Below are 16,826 nucleotides of genomic sequence, written 5' to 3' on the forward strand. Positions count from 1 at the left end.
ATGAGGTTGATTCTGCCATCTTTCGCTGTTATACACACGGCTTCTTGGGTTGATAGACTCGATTTAAATGTTAATTACGGTGTATAGAATTTCTATGAATTAATTACGAATGATTATCATATTTTGAATGAGCTATTTGAGGTAAAATCAGAGGTATTTTCAAGTACTATTTATGCATAATATTTACTTAATGTTTAAAATAGATTAAAATAAGCAGATAATTTAAGAAAAAAAAATTGTCTAAATAATTTATAGGAATGATCGTCTCTTGTTTATAAACTATTTGAAATGAGACAAGTGCGTATTGCTCTTATTTTATTCAAAGTACATTAACAGTGGTTTGTGTCATACATTTTTTTTAGGTACATACATACATACAGTACAACGATAGCTCTAAATATCGTATGAAATTTTATACGCCCAATCCCTCATTTGTTTTATAAATGGTATACAAGGAAATTACGTAAAATGTAGACTATATATGTAGTATCATTTTAATATAAATTGAATTGTTTTATAATTTTTTTCTTGCTCGCCATTTTGCATTACCATGTGTCCGAAACTTGGTGCTACGTCTTATTATGTCTATATTGTAGAACATTCATTTTATTGGGGTCCCGGCCGAATCGAGTTAATTGGGGGGACGTTTGTACCCATGCCCTAATGAGGATTTGATAATTCACTACTCAAACAGCGCTAGTGTGTTCCTACACTAATTATCTTGTATTTTGCAGTTTCTCGGTATTCAGCTCCCATTTTGTGTTGGATTTACATTATATTTGTAGGGAAATGATTATATTATGACAGTTAAGGTATGTTTATTAAAAAAACACTAACCACATTAACATTTTTATTGATCACTACAAAAAACGTATGCTTACATCTAATACATCTGGAATAAGGATCAAACTAATCTTTAAAGACATGATATCTTTAATATACTTATAAAATTAAATCCTAAAGTGAAATTAATCTTACGTTCAATACACTGGTCCTAGAGCGTTATCAATGAACCTATGAAAAGCTCGTATGAGGTGGCGGAAGAGTCTTCTAAGATGGCGTTTTATTCTTTTCATTCGGGATGCTGGAGTCTTCTCAATTATAGACTTAGGTGTGATCATGCGGCGACGGTGTACACAGACTTCTACACTCAATACTAGAGCTGAAAGTATTAGGTGGTATTACTGGTTGGTGTATAATAGCTTAATGTATTTGACATGTACTATTGTTACATATGTAGTACTATTATTACACCAGTAATTTCCAATATAATTTGGGAAAGAGTATATTTAACCTAGGTTAGGCGTTTTTATTAGACAATGCAAGGCTAATAATTGTACTAAAATTATCAAAAAATTGCGATGTTTTCGTCCTATATTGCATTGAGAATGTTGCAGTTATTCTTCCCAACAAACTACTGTATCAAGGAAGCATTTTATAAAACTGTAGAATTAGTTGAAACTTAATATGAGATAATATTTATAAATATCGTGTTTCATGGAACATGATATAAATAATGAATATACCTAATTATCCCGAATCCCTCATTAACGGGATATAATCCAATCGTAGTATATACGTACAATATGGCACCAAGCTTCATTATTACATACAAATATTTATTTTAATAACTTTCATCATCATCATCATCACTGAACTGGGATAAAATAATGCAAAGTTGGGAAATATAAACGATATTATTTATATCTATACTTAATATTATAATGCTGAAGAGTTTGCTTGTTTGTTTGTTTGAACGCGCTAATCTCAGGAACTACTGGTCCGATTTGAATAATTCTTTAAGTGTTAGTTAGCCCATTTATTGATGAAGGCTATAGAGTTATAGACTATATATCATCACGCTTAGACTAATAGAAAAGGAGGATGTTTATTGTCACAATGCTAAAGTTATTAGACTTTGTGATAAAATAGTGCAAAGCTTGGAATTTGTCTATACGATATACACATGTGCATATATTATTCTAGTCTCCTTTATAATAACGCCCGTCTAAATCACGGCAAGTAATAATCGAAGTAATGGATTATAAGATCATTCTCGATTGTTTATTAATTTAATTAGTTCTGGTCGGCCGCGAAAATTGTCGATCCAATATAGCAGAGTAACGGAAGCCTCATTCCGACTTAATGAGAGATCATTATATTCTGGAATTTAATAGAATTACCCTCATCAACCCGAATATTATGAGCTCCGACGTTCAAAATATTTTCACTGAGAAATGTAAGAACTAATAGAATTTTTGCAATTAACGACATCGTTGACGACGCTTCATGTTTCCTCTGAGATGTTTAGAAATTCTATTTTTTTTGTGAAATTAAGATGAGATAATCTTATATTCATTATGATTTTTAAATGTTTTGATTGTTAGTTAAATATATTTTCAATAAAATAAGTCTGGTGATATGAGTTTAAGTTTAAAAATACTTAAATTGCTTCAGACTTTATGAATGTTTTAATGTTTCAAGTGCCATAAGAAATAATTCACTAATTATATTAAAAAAATATGGAATTAGCTATATATATTAATTTATTAATAGATGTTATTTTTATCAAATTATTAAATATCAATATGAAGTATATTAAAACATACCTGCTAATAAATATCCAACTCCTAGAAGGCAAAAAGCTCCGCGTAGCATTGTAAGAGAAACGGGTTCCAATCCTATTGTTGATTCGTTTTGCGTCTAAAAATAATAAAATAATTTAATTGTCTAAATCTTTATAATAATACTAGCGTCCGCCCCGCTTCGCCCGTGGTACATGTTTACGTTTTCTCTACATAAGAACCATCCTCGTACTTCAAGGAATATAATAAAAAAAGAATTATCGAAATCGGTTCAGCCGTTCTCGAGTTATGCGCTTACCAACACATTTTGCGATTCATTTTTATATATTAGAAGAAGATTATAATAAAATATATACACATTTTACATGAAGTCAATAATAATTATTATAGAAAGCTATTTTATTTTTGAGAATTCGTAAAATCGAGTTATATTTGCAGACTTGTTGGACCTGACGTGATTGTCTTCCCCAAGGAATTTTTATATAATTAAAAACAAAATTCTTTTCACCAAAAATGTAAAAAGCACTTCTATATAAAAAGTAGAATGTTGGTTAATTTCAAACGCTGACAAGAGACTGCTTCGTTATAACTAAAGAACTAACAAGTGAAAAATTAAAAATTTCGAGCACTTATGCTGCTTATTTTTGCAAAAACTTTATTATGTCACGTTCATTTAAATGTTTATTTTGTAGAAATGTATTCATAGTTTTGGTTAAAAATAGTTTCATAGTAATGCATTCAAACTGAGTAACAGTATACAATAACAAGATTATTATTAAAAAAACAAAATACCCGACTGCACACTAAATAAAGGGAAATTTAGAAAAAATATTATTATGTCTTTATCCCGTGGGACTTTTAGGATAAAATGTATCCTATGACACTCCCGTAATCAAGACAAATCTAACGATACCTCATACATCAAAACCCATCAAGCCGTTTAGGCTACAGGTGGTCACAAAGGAAAAGACATACATACATACTTACATACACTCGAAAAACATTACCCTCCTTCTTTGGCAGTCGGGTAAAAATAATAGATACTGAATAAACTAATAATGCCGGTTATATATAAAAAACAGCTTTTACTAAAAACAAAATATAATATTAAGAAAAAAATAAACCAAGTTTTGGCTCCAAAAACAGATACGATCAAAGTCACGTGCTTCCGCTGGCCTGAAATATTGATTAATAATGAATAAAAATATATATCAGTAATATTTACGCCATTAATTAAAAATAAACTCGACGCCAAGAGCTTTTCTAATTTCATAATCTTGTATTAAATTATAAATTATCATTTAACAAAATTATTCTTTAAATTTTATTAACCTGTGACGCCATGCCGTTCTCTCCGCCATCACTACTTTCCTTATTCTCACTCTCCGTGACCTTCGAAGTACGTCTAGATGCTTCTGGAAGGTTCCTATATTCGTCGGTTGTAATTTTGTTGAGAATTCCCGCCTCAAATAACGTCATTACCCTGAATGAAGGAATATTAATGGCAGATTAATATAAATAAGAGATAAAAGACTAATAATTATTATTATGCTTCATGTTTAAAAGTACTTTTGATTGAGTATTGCATTTTTTCTACAATATTAGTTTCGTAACAATTCTTCGCTTCACATCGTATAATACAAAGTCGCTTTCTCTGTAACTATGTATGCTGCTAACCTTTAAAAGTACGTAACGGATTTTGACGTGGTTTTTTAATAATTTATTAGATTTTAGAGAAAGCGGGCGAAGCCGCGGGCGGAAAGCTAGTAAAATCTAAAATGATATTTCTATCGATACATCTCCCACTACGAGTTATAAGTGCTTATATCTATAACAATATTCTATCGAAATTGTTTTCCATTTAATATCATGATATCTATTTATATTTGAAAAGAACACGACGTTTTAATAGAATACGTGACAAGCTAAATTAACAACACGAAAGCTTTGCAGAAAATAAATACGAAATCCCTGTTACCTTTTCGTTTATGGTTGAAGTGAAATAATATGAAAGAAAAATAAGCGAATCAAAACACTCACACATTATTGAAGGTTTCTAAGTAGGGGCTGCCGATTTGAAGAGCTATGGCTGAATATCGGGTGTGTAGTTTCTCACTGAGGTGGAAATTGTGTGAACCTGTATGGAATTTTGTTGTAAGTAACTATAGGCTATAGGCTATATTCTAAGTTTTGCTTTTGTTTTTCTAATAGACAACTGCTTGACCGGTTTTGAACATTTGTTTATGAGTCAAATAAACTGGACCTTCTTGAGTCAATAGAGGACGGACAATCGAAAAGGTAGGTAATATCTTTCTCCAATTTAATTTTCATCATTTTAAACACTAGTAACTGTTTTATCGCTAAAACTTGTAGCGTGGTGGTAAGTATATCTCGTCATATCATAACTGTTTAAAGACTGTTTATTTTTATTCTTGACTTTTGTAGAGACTTTTAGGAATAAAAACTTTTTGTTTAAATGTAATATCTTTTACCAAATCGTTCAGTATCATAGTACAGGGTCTCTCGTCCACCCAAGACGGCTACCCGACGCTTGGACAGCACCATACGGACCCCCACTTCAATGCTCCTCACTCGCTGGATTTTCTGACGCTTCATCAGTCGAGCGAGAGAGCCGTATACTCCTGTCCCGTTCTATAAGCATTGGTAGTATGTATAATTATATTTCTTTGAAAAAAAAACCCAGAATTGATTTTAACACTATTATTTTCTACACTAAATTAAAGATATCGATCTTTTTCTATTTAGTGTAGAATACTTAACTGTAAAAGTTAAAAAAAAACTAGAGACTTCAATATTATTTTACCTCACATCATCATACTAGTACATACTACATACATTACATAATACTATATACATAATAGTACAATGTCAATGTAAAACAAGGGCACGTTATCAGCGAGGAAAATCAACGACTAATTACTGTTACGTTAGATGTTGTCTAGACCACGTCAACAAATATACCAAATTAAGACCACAACATCAAACAGAAGTTAGACACAAACAAAACTTGTAATCAATTACATCTATGTAATTTACCTCCATAATGGAAACGTTTCTCATTTATTACTGTCAAATAAGTAATATTTATCTTTTTATTTAGCTCTAATTGCTGTTTATATTATATTTATATTATATTATATATTGTGACAATTTAATATTTATTTGGGCATTCAATACCCACATAATTTACTGGATCTTCTTTTGTTTGAAATAGATGAACGCAAAAAGGTTCTAGCATGGACGTATAAAAAAAGACGGACGGTATATCGCCTAAACATTGAGTGAAGCCTAGTAATGGCGGCGAAACATCCATGTGTGTGTGCCATGTTGCCATGGCAACAGCTGTCCTGATGACAATGGCGGCTGTATTTTTTTTCTATAAATTTTGCCGTTATAATTTTGTCATTAAAACATAAAAGAAATAACTTGCTTCCCTGTGGAATGTAATCCCTTGTGTTTTGTTATTTAAAATTACTGTTGCGGCACCATTTAACCACACAAGACGGCATTTTAAATATTTTTTGTGAAACAGTGACGCAGTTAATCAGTCGGTAGTTCACGACGTAATGGCGGCCGACTAGCTTACTATGGTGAGAGTGTGTGCGTGTTTATTGTCTTTACACGATCGCTAGCTTACTATGGTGGCTTCACGTTGTTTGTTCGTAATACGGTGTCCGTCTTTTTTTATACGTCCATGGGTTCTAGATCGATTTTTTAAAATGATTTCATCGGCTTAAATATCATTACTTTTCTAATTGAAAGGGGCTATATTTATTAATTTTTCACACGCAAAAATTAGCTTCACCTATATGTCTGTATGAAACTTTCCTTTAGACTCGATTTTGACTCATTTTAAATGGACAATATGTATCAAGGATAATGATTCAAGAGTTTTTAAAACTATATTAATTATATGGATTGACGTGGGCTAGTAATTTTAATTTCCTAATTTACCTGTAAAATAGTCAATGATGAGCTGTGTTTCTCAACTACTAGTTCATAGCCTTTCTTCCTCATAGCTTCTTCTAGCACTTCCAATGTTCCTATAGGCTGTTCCTTCGCCGGTCGAGCCATGAGACTTGTAAGATTTGCGGAGTACATGTCACCAATGACGTAAGTCGCTCCAAGAGATATAAGAATGGATACTAGACGAGCTTTATGTGATTGAGAAGGTTCCTTGTTTGTTGCTGGAATAATTAAATTAAGGGATAGGTCAGTAAATACCTGCGTGTGCAATGTCACTACCGTCAGCCAGTACGTAATAAATAGCTTTGGTATTAAATAGAAGTTTAGTGAAAGTATTTGTGTTAAGTAATATTCTATCGCTATTCTTCATTTATAAATGACTAGCAAACCCGGCGAACTCCGTTTCGCCACCTTATGTTTAAATACCACCTTCATAGTGTAATAACTCAGGCCCCGGAATCACAGACACAACAGAAAATCTATTGTGTCGTGGACCGATCGGGCCGTTCGGGGCTCAATGGGTTAAACACCAAACGAAATGTTACTTAAGGCGCTGTATGTGAAAAATGATTTTCCCGGCCTTCCCGCTTTTCTGTTGAAATATTTCCTGAATTTTCTTTGCTACAAACCTCACGGAGCCAGAGACCTTTCCAACGATTGCAAAACCGTGGAAATCGGTTCATGCGTTCTGGAGTTATAGCGTCAGGAAGGAAAACCCGACTTATTTTTATATAGTAGATTTGTTGATTTGCTTGATTATTAAAGTATATGGTATAATGTATGGTCCACAAAACTTACTCTGCCTCAAGAACAGTGTAGTAGTAAACCAGCAACATTCATCAAGGAGTTTTACCAAGTCCGTTTTCCGTTGTTGCCAGAAGGAAGGTGCTGCTATCACAAACCACAAAGCTGGACCGATCACTAATAGTGTAGCACCAGCAAACGGCCACACCTGTATTAAAAGGGTAAGAAAGACAGGAAACTATTGGGAATGGTAGAGAGAGATAAAGAGATAGATATTTATTTAGATAGGTATTTTTGTATTTAGCCACAACAATTATATTTAAATTAAACTCAAACTCAAACATTTATTTATTCAATTAGACTTCTTTTAGAAGCACTTTTGAAACGTCATTAAGTACATATTTTTAACATTTACCACCGATTCGGAAAGCAGTATCTACGGAGAAGAATCGGCAAGAAACTCCAATTATTTAAGGTTATCACACACCATTTTGGGTTAACCTTTCTATCTGTGACTTCAATACGTGAACTTTTTTGATGTGTTCCTTTGTATTTTTTTGGACCAAAATGTTAGAGCGTATTTAGTAATTTGTATATCAATATCAAGGAGTTACTTCGACCATCTTGATTTTATAAAATTATTAAGTTTGGTACATAAGTAAAATATTTACATTACCTGCCAATGAAAAGGTCTGATGATGACCAGCGTTTCGCTTAGCTTAGCAGGCGCGTGAGTCAAAAAGGCAGCAGAATCCGCTAGCGTGAGGAAACTAAACTCCATCCCTTGCAGCCTCTCCCATGTTATAGTGACGTCACCGAGAAAGAAGTCCGCTTGCTGAGGAACAAATAATTCTAAAGAATTCATATTTATAAACCGCAAAGAATATTTTTGAAGAGAATTTTCTGCGATCACGTCATTGCAATAGCGTCACGTCGTGGCGACAGCGACGACTTGATATCTTTGAATCTTGCCACAGAAGTTTCACTTCTGACACGTGTGCTCGGTGCACACGCTCTTTCTTGTTAATTAAAGAGTTTTAAATGTTATTTTATTTGTTTTGATAAACCACAAAAGTAAAATAATCTGAAGTCCCACGTGGAAGATGGAACTAAATTATTTTAATTTGTCTGTGTAATCTAAAAGTAAGTGGATGGGTTCTAAGAAATGATCTATTAGCACAATAATATGTAAATAGTATTTTTATATTCAGACTTACTCGTTTCCATATTAATCCGAGAACTCCTTTGAAAGTGCCATTCCCAGAAATCATAGAACCTTGGCTTCGTTCTGGTGGGTCGTAGTATTTGTATCTGGTACATAATATAATAAATTAATCTAAGAATTAACCTGCTTGAGTGCTGTTAGATTTTCGTAAATACAAATTGAACATTGTTACTATTTTTAACATTTAAAAACCCCTCAAAAACATTTCTTAGTCTTTTGTTATAAGGCATGCATTATTTATTTTTAGAACAAAATCAAACTGAATATATAATATAGATAAATAAATTAATTTATAGTATCAAATCCATAATCATTAAACTAATTCTCAATCTCATAAAAATATTATCAAGAATACATACTTGAAGTTAAGCTTATTAGCGAGCAAAGCCAAAAGTTTGTCGTCCCTGCCGCCCGTGACGTTCACTGACTTATTTTGGTACTTCACGAAATGCCACGGGGGCGCCTTGAAAAATTATAAATTAACTTCATCTCTCTTGAAGTGGATTATTCTTATATTATGAGTTTATTGGCATGCTATTTCAAGCCAATATTTAATAAACTTCAAACTACGAAAGTTGAGAAAATATGAATTGCTGTTCAGATTACGTGGAAAACGTAGCAATTAAAGTTTTTCACTGAACTTGTTATAGGTTCGTGTAATTGTAGATTCGCAATAAAAATTCGTAAAAGTTTAAAAATGGAGTAGAATGCAGGAGTTTTATGTAGTGTGTCGTAAACATGCACACATAGAGATTGATAATGAGAGACTGAGTATGCGCTGTTTAACTAATATAATTATGCTAATTACACATATAATATAATACTATACTCTAATAACTAATTGTAAATTAGAAATAATATATCGCCTAGTAACAAATGAATATATTTCGCTATTTGCATTAGGTTCATAGGGTTATTGGTATGGTTTATTTTTAGTTTTTAATACAAAACCGAGCAGACGAGCTCATGAATCACATGGGAGTATTTACAATAGTCTACTACTACTAGTTAGATGGTTAAACTCAAACATTTATTGGATATAAATATCTTTATAAAAAATATTCCAAATAAAGCATGATACATCCATCCATACAATAAATTACAATGCCTAAAACTTACGTGCAAAACGGGGACATGAAATACTCTCCCATGAAAATCTCCATAAACTTTATCGGCTGGTGGCAGCACTGGCTTCTTGTACAGCTTCCCAGACCACCAGTTGACTAGAGACAGACTATTCAGGTTGTTTGGTGTTGCCTGATTGTAGTATATACGATACCTGAAAGAATTTCTTTCGAATTTAATACTTTTTTGTCCAAGCTTACACTGCTTACGAACTAAGACGCATGTTACCTATATCATTTTCATGTTTATATATCAAATTATACTATACTAGCTTTCACCCGCTTGGTCTAAAACTTAACAAATTATATATTAAAACCTTCCTCGAGAACCACTCTATCTGTTAAAAAAACATCAAAATCAGTTGTGTAATTATAAAGATCTAAGCATACAGACGGCGGAAAGCGACTTTGTTTTATACTATGTAGTTATAGCATAACATTAAAGCAAATGTTTTTAAAGTTGCAACCAAAAATATCACTCATAAATTGAGACAATCAATAAAAGCAGAGACAATCTACTTTTCCACTTTTCCAGTAAAATAATTCAAAACAACACATCTGCGAAATTGTATTGGATAAAATAAGTGGATTCTAATAACGCCCTTACTAACAGCTTCGACATAAAGCTATTTCGATATAAAGTGATTTATTGTTAAACTTGTAGCCAAGTAAATTTCTTTAGCACTCAAAAAATATCTTGGGCAATTCTCAATCGGTGTTTCGTACAATCGAATTACAAAATACGTGATTGTCCAACGCTTTGTATTGTATTGGGTTCAGAGAAAAATGTAATTTTTAGAAATAAAGGCGTCCGAACGGACGGTAATCAGACGAAGCTTTCTTGTGTTGAAGGAAAAATTCACGGATCGATCCAGGTCTAATGAACTGTGACTGAATATTGCTATTTTGTACGAATAATACAGACAATTGTACAGAGAATAAATTTATAGTGCTACCAAATTTATCGTGGTATCATTATAGTATTGGAAAACATCAAGGGAAAATTAAAATATCCTTATTCATATAATTAAGTGTAAGACCAATTAAGTATGCTCAAAATAATATGAGTAATTACGAGCTTTTTATAACAATGAAAACCTTTTAATTATGGTGAAGCAACAGATGGAAATTTGTGTATGGATAATCTGTCTAGAATATTAAAAACTGGAGGTTTTTAAGTATATTTTAATATTTTTACTAGCAATTAATCTAATCAGACTTCACATATTATTATAATAACATATTTAAATAAAAATCAAAGATGAATTAATTATTGTATTTTCAAGAGTGAAACCGCATGGTGATTATGTTTGCTTTAAATTAATTTAATTCAGATATTGTTTTTATTTAAAGAAACAAAAGACATTGAAATGAAACTCAATCGAAGAAATCTGTCATATGCGATGTTTAGTTTATTTTAACGTTTTCTTTAAATTATATGTTTATTATATAACTGATAATTCAATAGCCTTATTTTAGCCTTTTTTCTAAACTACTATAAAATATTTAACTAAAGATTTCCTTCAGTTTTGTAGGTTTGTTTATTTTTGATTTAGGTTCTTATTGAAATTTCTAATTTTATAGCATTAACTTCAATTTATAAATATTTGATGACGCTACTTAAGATAATACGATTTTTGGCTCTTAAAAAGGAAATTCAATTCACACGGATCCCATCTACATTCGAATATTGAAGTGAAATTTTTTAGGTGCGTTGGGATTTCAAGGTCGCGTCATGGCAATACCGTCACGTCATGTTTTGGTATCTTTGAATATTGCCAAAGAAGTTTCACTTCTGACATGTCGTGTGCTCGGAACACACGCTCTTTTTTAACTCTTAGTTGATTTTTAATTCAAGAGTGAAGTACCACAGGTTTTTTAAAATATTCCTCATACGCTCTCTATCATATTATATTTTCTCATATGTTTTCTTTTATAGCAGGGTTATAGTATACATTAAGGGAGTCTGTAATAGAAATAGGATTGTGTATACAGATGATTCATGATGAAACAACACAGCATATGCATATTGCATAGTCCACTGTTTATCAGTGCTGGAGTGTTTCTTGTTTGACCATGAATAGTTAATATTGTAATCAGAATCGGTACAGCCGTACAATGCTATACTGAAATAAGTAGAACTAGAGCAACTATAGACGTACAGTACACAGATTTTATTACAGGGTAATCACAAATTCATTATAATTTAGTGTATCGGCTGCGTTGATTTACGATGTGGTTTACTGTATTGATTTATTGGTCGTTTTCCCACTAATGTTGAATTTTATCTCCTTCGCACTTATGTGCTAACAACGTGATAGAAAGGGTAGCTAGAGCCGTTTTGGGTTTGATAAATCGTTATTTATCTAGTAGGCTTTCACATCGAATATTAGGTACAGATGTTTATGGGCTATTGAATTTGCTAGAATCCATTAAATTGGGTACAAAATTTATTTAACAAATTCAGCCTGACCCTTTGTAACGAGATATGAGCGTGGGACTTCGCCGTTCTGCGGTTCGTTTCGATAAATCGGTAGTTAGTTATCGTCTTTCAATTGATTCTTTTATGTTAAAGATTTGATTAGATTGAATAGCATAATATTGAGAGTTAGTGAAGTATTTTTTCCTAGAGCGTGAAAAATTATACAAGTAATTATTGTACATTACGAAAGTTGTATCTAAGCTTAGAAGTTTAATTTTAAAATAAAAAACCTTTTTAAAGACATATAAATTGACATTTATGCGAAGCAACAAGAACTAAGAAGTAATCAAGCGCGCTTCCATTTTCTTCAACTCCGAGTTCATTCACCTTACGTCGAACAGTAAAATAAACACCGCCCACGTGATTAAAAAGATACAATTAATTAACTTACACGTTCCATCTAGGATTAGTAATGACTGCGACCCTCATCGCCTCCTTCATACCGTCTCGAAACTTCTTGCTCACGACCCCGTGTTGCCAGTAAAAAATATATAGCATCGAGCGGTGGATTAAATTTATTTCTGTTAGCTGGCAACAAAAGTTTGGCGTTAGATGAAGTTTGCGAGGGCTTTTTGTTAGCGATGTAACGCTGTCGCGTATAAAAATATTTTCATAACTTTCGCCGTATTAAAAGTGCACGTTCGTTAAGAGAACATTTCTAAGCGTGCATCGTTTATGTTTAAACATAATATAGCATGCACTTATAAAAAGCAATACAACTAGACTTGCAATATGAAACTTTTATAAAATAAACAGAAAAATATATCATTAAAATGTTGTGTTGTGTTTAAAATTTGTATAGCTATATGAGGTGTTGATAACTTTCCGCGTTATTTAAGCAACCTCGGCAATTATGGTCTCGCATTCTTGCGGTTCGCAGAGGATTAGACTGGTTCGCTCCTCTGATGTGTCCAGCCCATCCCGTTGGTACTTGAAATACTGAAAACATATTTATATAGGAATAAAACCAAAAAGAAGTTAGTAGATTTATATAGTTTCAAGAAAAATATTTTTTATATCACATTTTTTTAATTAAAAGAAAATACAAAAAATCAAAGGCACATTTTTATTTTACTAGGTAGCAAGAGAAGATACTTATAATATACGAACGAAACACGGAAATAATATTATTGTTTGTGAATACGTTATTGCAATATAATATGATATTCTATGTGATCTAATAATATTTGATTAGTAATATAAACAAAAGTTACAAGATTAACAAAATTTTGTGCTTATAACAATAAACATATTAAATTATAGCCTGTTTGTTTTAAACAAGTAGTTTCGAAAACTTATTTTAGTAACATAATATTAACATAATATTGATAGCTGGGTCATTGTTATAACTTTCATTTCATTCGTTCTTTTAATTTGAACTGTCCATTATCTCCTTTACAAAAAAAAAAAAAAAACATTTTTATAGGTTATATTATAATATGTATGTTACGTACCGAGTCTGTCAATGAAAAATGTTGAACGGTATGCTTACCTCGAGTTTACTGTCATTTGTCAAAAAGTCCATATTGATAACAGGTATTTGGTTTTGGCATAATGAATAAATCATTTGGTATTCATCGTCGTCCCTTAAATCAAATTTTTTGTTAGGCTTTTTATTCCATACTACTGATATTTACTACTAATATTTTTATTTAGGGGATGGAAAATTTTGGTAACCATAAACTAAAATAATTTGTTAACAAAACTTCTCACCAATACATATTAAGAAAAATCTTAAATCCATTTATTATCAGTAAGAAAAAATTCAGACGCACATGGGTTTTCGACTGTCTCAAAAAACATAAACAAAATAAAAAAAAAATAGCTCTCCTATTTTGCATTTACTGCGGACGGGAGAAAATCTTTTATAAACATTTTAATTGAGTTAAATGTGTAGGATGTTTAAAAAATAAATAATGTTTTATTTTCGCTATTGTTGAAATCTATTTTTGATAAAATGCACGAAGAATGTATTATTGATTAATGAAATGGATAAAAATCTTTCACAAACACAACTTTTCAGCTACATACATATTATATTATTTCTTTGTAGTAGCGGGGAGTTGTAACTTTTCCATATAACTATAAATTTTTATTTAAAGTTTATATTATGTACGAATGGATGAAAATAAATTAAGAAAATTCCATAAAACTCGTGTTCAAATATTATAATAAAGTAAAAATAAGTGAAGCAAATAAATAATATTAGGTAGAGTCACACATTGAGTCACAAATTGACTTTTATTATAAATTGCGGTGCTTCAACAAAATAATGTAGTTTTGACAAAAATATTTTACCATTTTCATTCTTTTTATAACGTACTTAGGAAACCAAATATTAAATTGCTTTTCTGTCCGTTACCATTCTAAGAATTAAGTTTATTAGATTAGGTATATGTGTAAAAATATTTTTATTATTAAATCGTATTTATTTGAAGTTATGTTTTGAATTTGATGATGATATTTTAAGCTTTACAGATATTCAGATTAGAAATATAGAGTAGAAATATAAAATAACAACTATTTTTTTTTTAGGAAAATACATAGTTAAGATAAAGAATATATACCTGATATCAAAAGATTTTCCCCTTACAATTGTTAAAGATTTAGTAGGTATCCCAACGGCGATATCCACAATAGCTTTGAAGGATTTTTTTGGAAGTTTCTCCACGTGTCTAGAATAATCGATGAACGAGGTACGAACTGAATTTAGGTGGAACAAAAACAGCAAGAGTGCGAACATTATGGTCACATGGAATGTCTCATATTTAGACTTACTCTATGACGAATGGTCGGGTCTTATGGCGTCTTGAATAAAGATATAGATTATGTTATGTGCAGACGTGACACGTTATAGTTTTTATTTTTTGTAAAGAAAATTTTAAAAGTCATTTTTAAATAATATAAAGAACAGAATTTTACAGCAACATTGTGATTGTATTGGTGTACACTCTCTGTTCTATTTGTGTACAATGCATTTTAAGCTTTCCTTTCATTTTTGTTAAATGTATGTATGTCTATGTTGCATGATAGATATTACAATGTTTATGCTAAAAAAATGCTTATTTATGATAAGGAAATCCTATAAAAATTTATTCTTTGACCTCCCAGTATGACGTCTCTTGGATATGGATTGGCGTTTGACAAGGTAAGTGGCTACTTTTCATCGGAAAGGCCTATATGACCGATGGCTTAAAAGCCTTACCGTGTTACCTTCAGACGTAGGACTTTGCAAACGGGTTAAGTCACTTTTACATCTTTGTGACTTTCATTTTAATGGAATCATAGTTATTAGTTATTGTATAAGAAAATTAAGCTTTTGTATACTACAATAGAGTTTCGATATAGGAGTAAGCAGTATGTAGAAACACGTTGTTAATGGTAATGGACTATTAGAAAAAATAACTTTTAAGATAAATAAAATTATGTATTTTCTTTTGCTCTTTCCTATTAATCATAGTAATAATTAAATTCCACTGTTCTGCATATAAAACCAAAGTATACTAACCCATTTCATGTAAACAACAACCAAAATCCGCGCAAAATAAAACATAATATTCCAAATCCACAACGCTCATTGTAAAAGGTCTCTAAAGCGTACTACTTCAAATGGAGTGCTGTCAACAGTCGACGTTAATAATTTACTACCCTCAAATGTGAACTATCGTATTTAATAACGTCCAGCGTAATTATGTACTCTTGAAGTTTATTAGCTATGCATCGCATGCGTTTCAATGTATTTCGAATTGTTTAACTGTTAAAGATTTGGAATTATAATATTCTGAAGCTAGTAACGGGTATCGGGTTTAGTATGAATATTATTCAGGAAGGATATTTCGCTCTACATAAATAATTACAATAAGATCTATTTATTTATTTATAACACTTTATTGTACAAAACAATTTAAGAAATGTAGTACAAACTAATAAGGTACAACAATTTTGCTCAATAGGCGGCCTTATACACAGCAATCTCTTCCAGGCAACCTGTTAGGAAAGGAAATGTGAGAAGAACAAGGATAGCGCAAAACAGAAATAAAAGAAAGAATATAAAAAAATAAAAAGATCTGTGGTATAAGAATACAAAAATGTTAACCAATGATATTATAAGTAGTAAGGTAGATAGGCTAAAAGTGCTCCGGGAGCTGGGCGTTGCAATATGGCTAATTAGCCAGAATTGTCTTCACGATAACGATATCAAGATCGGATGTAGTGTTAGTAATCTATCTTCACCTTTCAGCTTATATTATCATTGATGTATACTAAGAACAAAGGTGCAATTTCCAGTCTTCGACCTGTCCATGCTTCCAATTTGGGTCCCACACATATTGTATGATAGTAAGGAGCCATCCTACATATTGTATGATAATAATATTTGGTACGTGCTGAACTAAAACTAGGAAGCTACTGAACCTTCCATTACCTGTTGTGCCGAGGTCCCGGCGGGCGGGAACTCAAGACCACGATCCCGCAAGCGTTACTTCGCGATAGAAGATTGAAGGTGGTACAAGTTTTGGAATGATAGATGTTTTTTAGGCGGACGGGATGTTTTTAGAGATTGTTATAAGAAATACTAAGGCTATGATGAAATTGTATTAAAATATGCACTGACCTAGGAAATGGAAGTAGATTATAGAAAAATACTATGATTATAGAAGTAGACTATGAAGAAGATAAAA

At 31.5% G+C, this 16,826-nt stretch overlaps 1 protein-coding gene across 1 annotated transcript; it reads right to left on the bottom strand.

The window, feature by feature from the left end:
• Positions 1 to 870: 870 nt before the first annotated feature.
• Ir40a (Ionotropic receptor 40a) lies at positions 871 to 14,961 on the bottom strand. The gene is made up of 15 exons (XM_089701096.1): positions 14,715 to 14,961; positions 13,640 to 13,733; positions 12,991 to 13,086; positions 12,539 to 12,675; positions 9,661 to 9,820; positions 8,901 to 9,004; positions 8,534 to 8,627; positions 7,993 to 8,151; positions 7,371 to 7,524; positions 6,561 to 6,793; positions 5,078 to 5,237; positions 4,626 to 4,722; positions 3,918 to 4,068; positions 2,610 to 2,703; positions 871 to 1,162 (listed from the first exon to the last, which is right to left on the bottom strand). Exons 1-15 carry the CDS (start codon positions 14,888 to 14,890, stop codon positions 981 to 983), a joined length of 2,091 nt encoding a protein of 696 aa, XP_089557222.1. The 5' UTR covers positions 14,891 to 14,961; the 3' UTR covers positions 871 to 980.
• Positions 14,962 to 16,826: the final 1,865 nt, after the last annotated feature.

The sequence above is a fragment of the Colias philodice genome, chromosome 11 (genome assembly GCF_061535455.1).
Source record: "Colias philodice isolate Cphi_HAF_F1 chromosome 11, ilColPhil1 Martin Lab GWU primary, whole genome shotgun sequence".
NCBI classification, from domain to species: domain Eukaryota; kingdom Metazoa; phylum Arthropoda; class Insecta; order Lepidoptera; family Pieridae; genus Colias; species Colias philodice.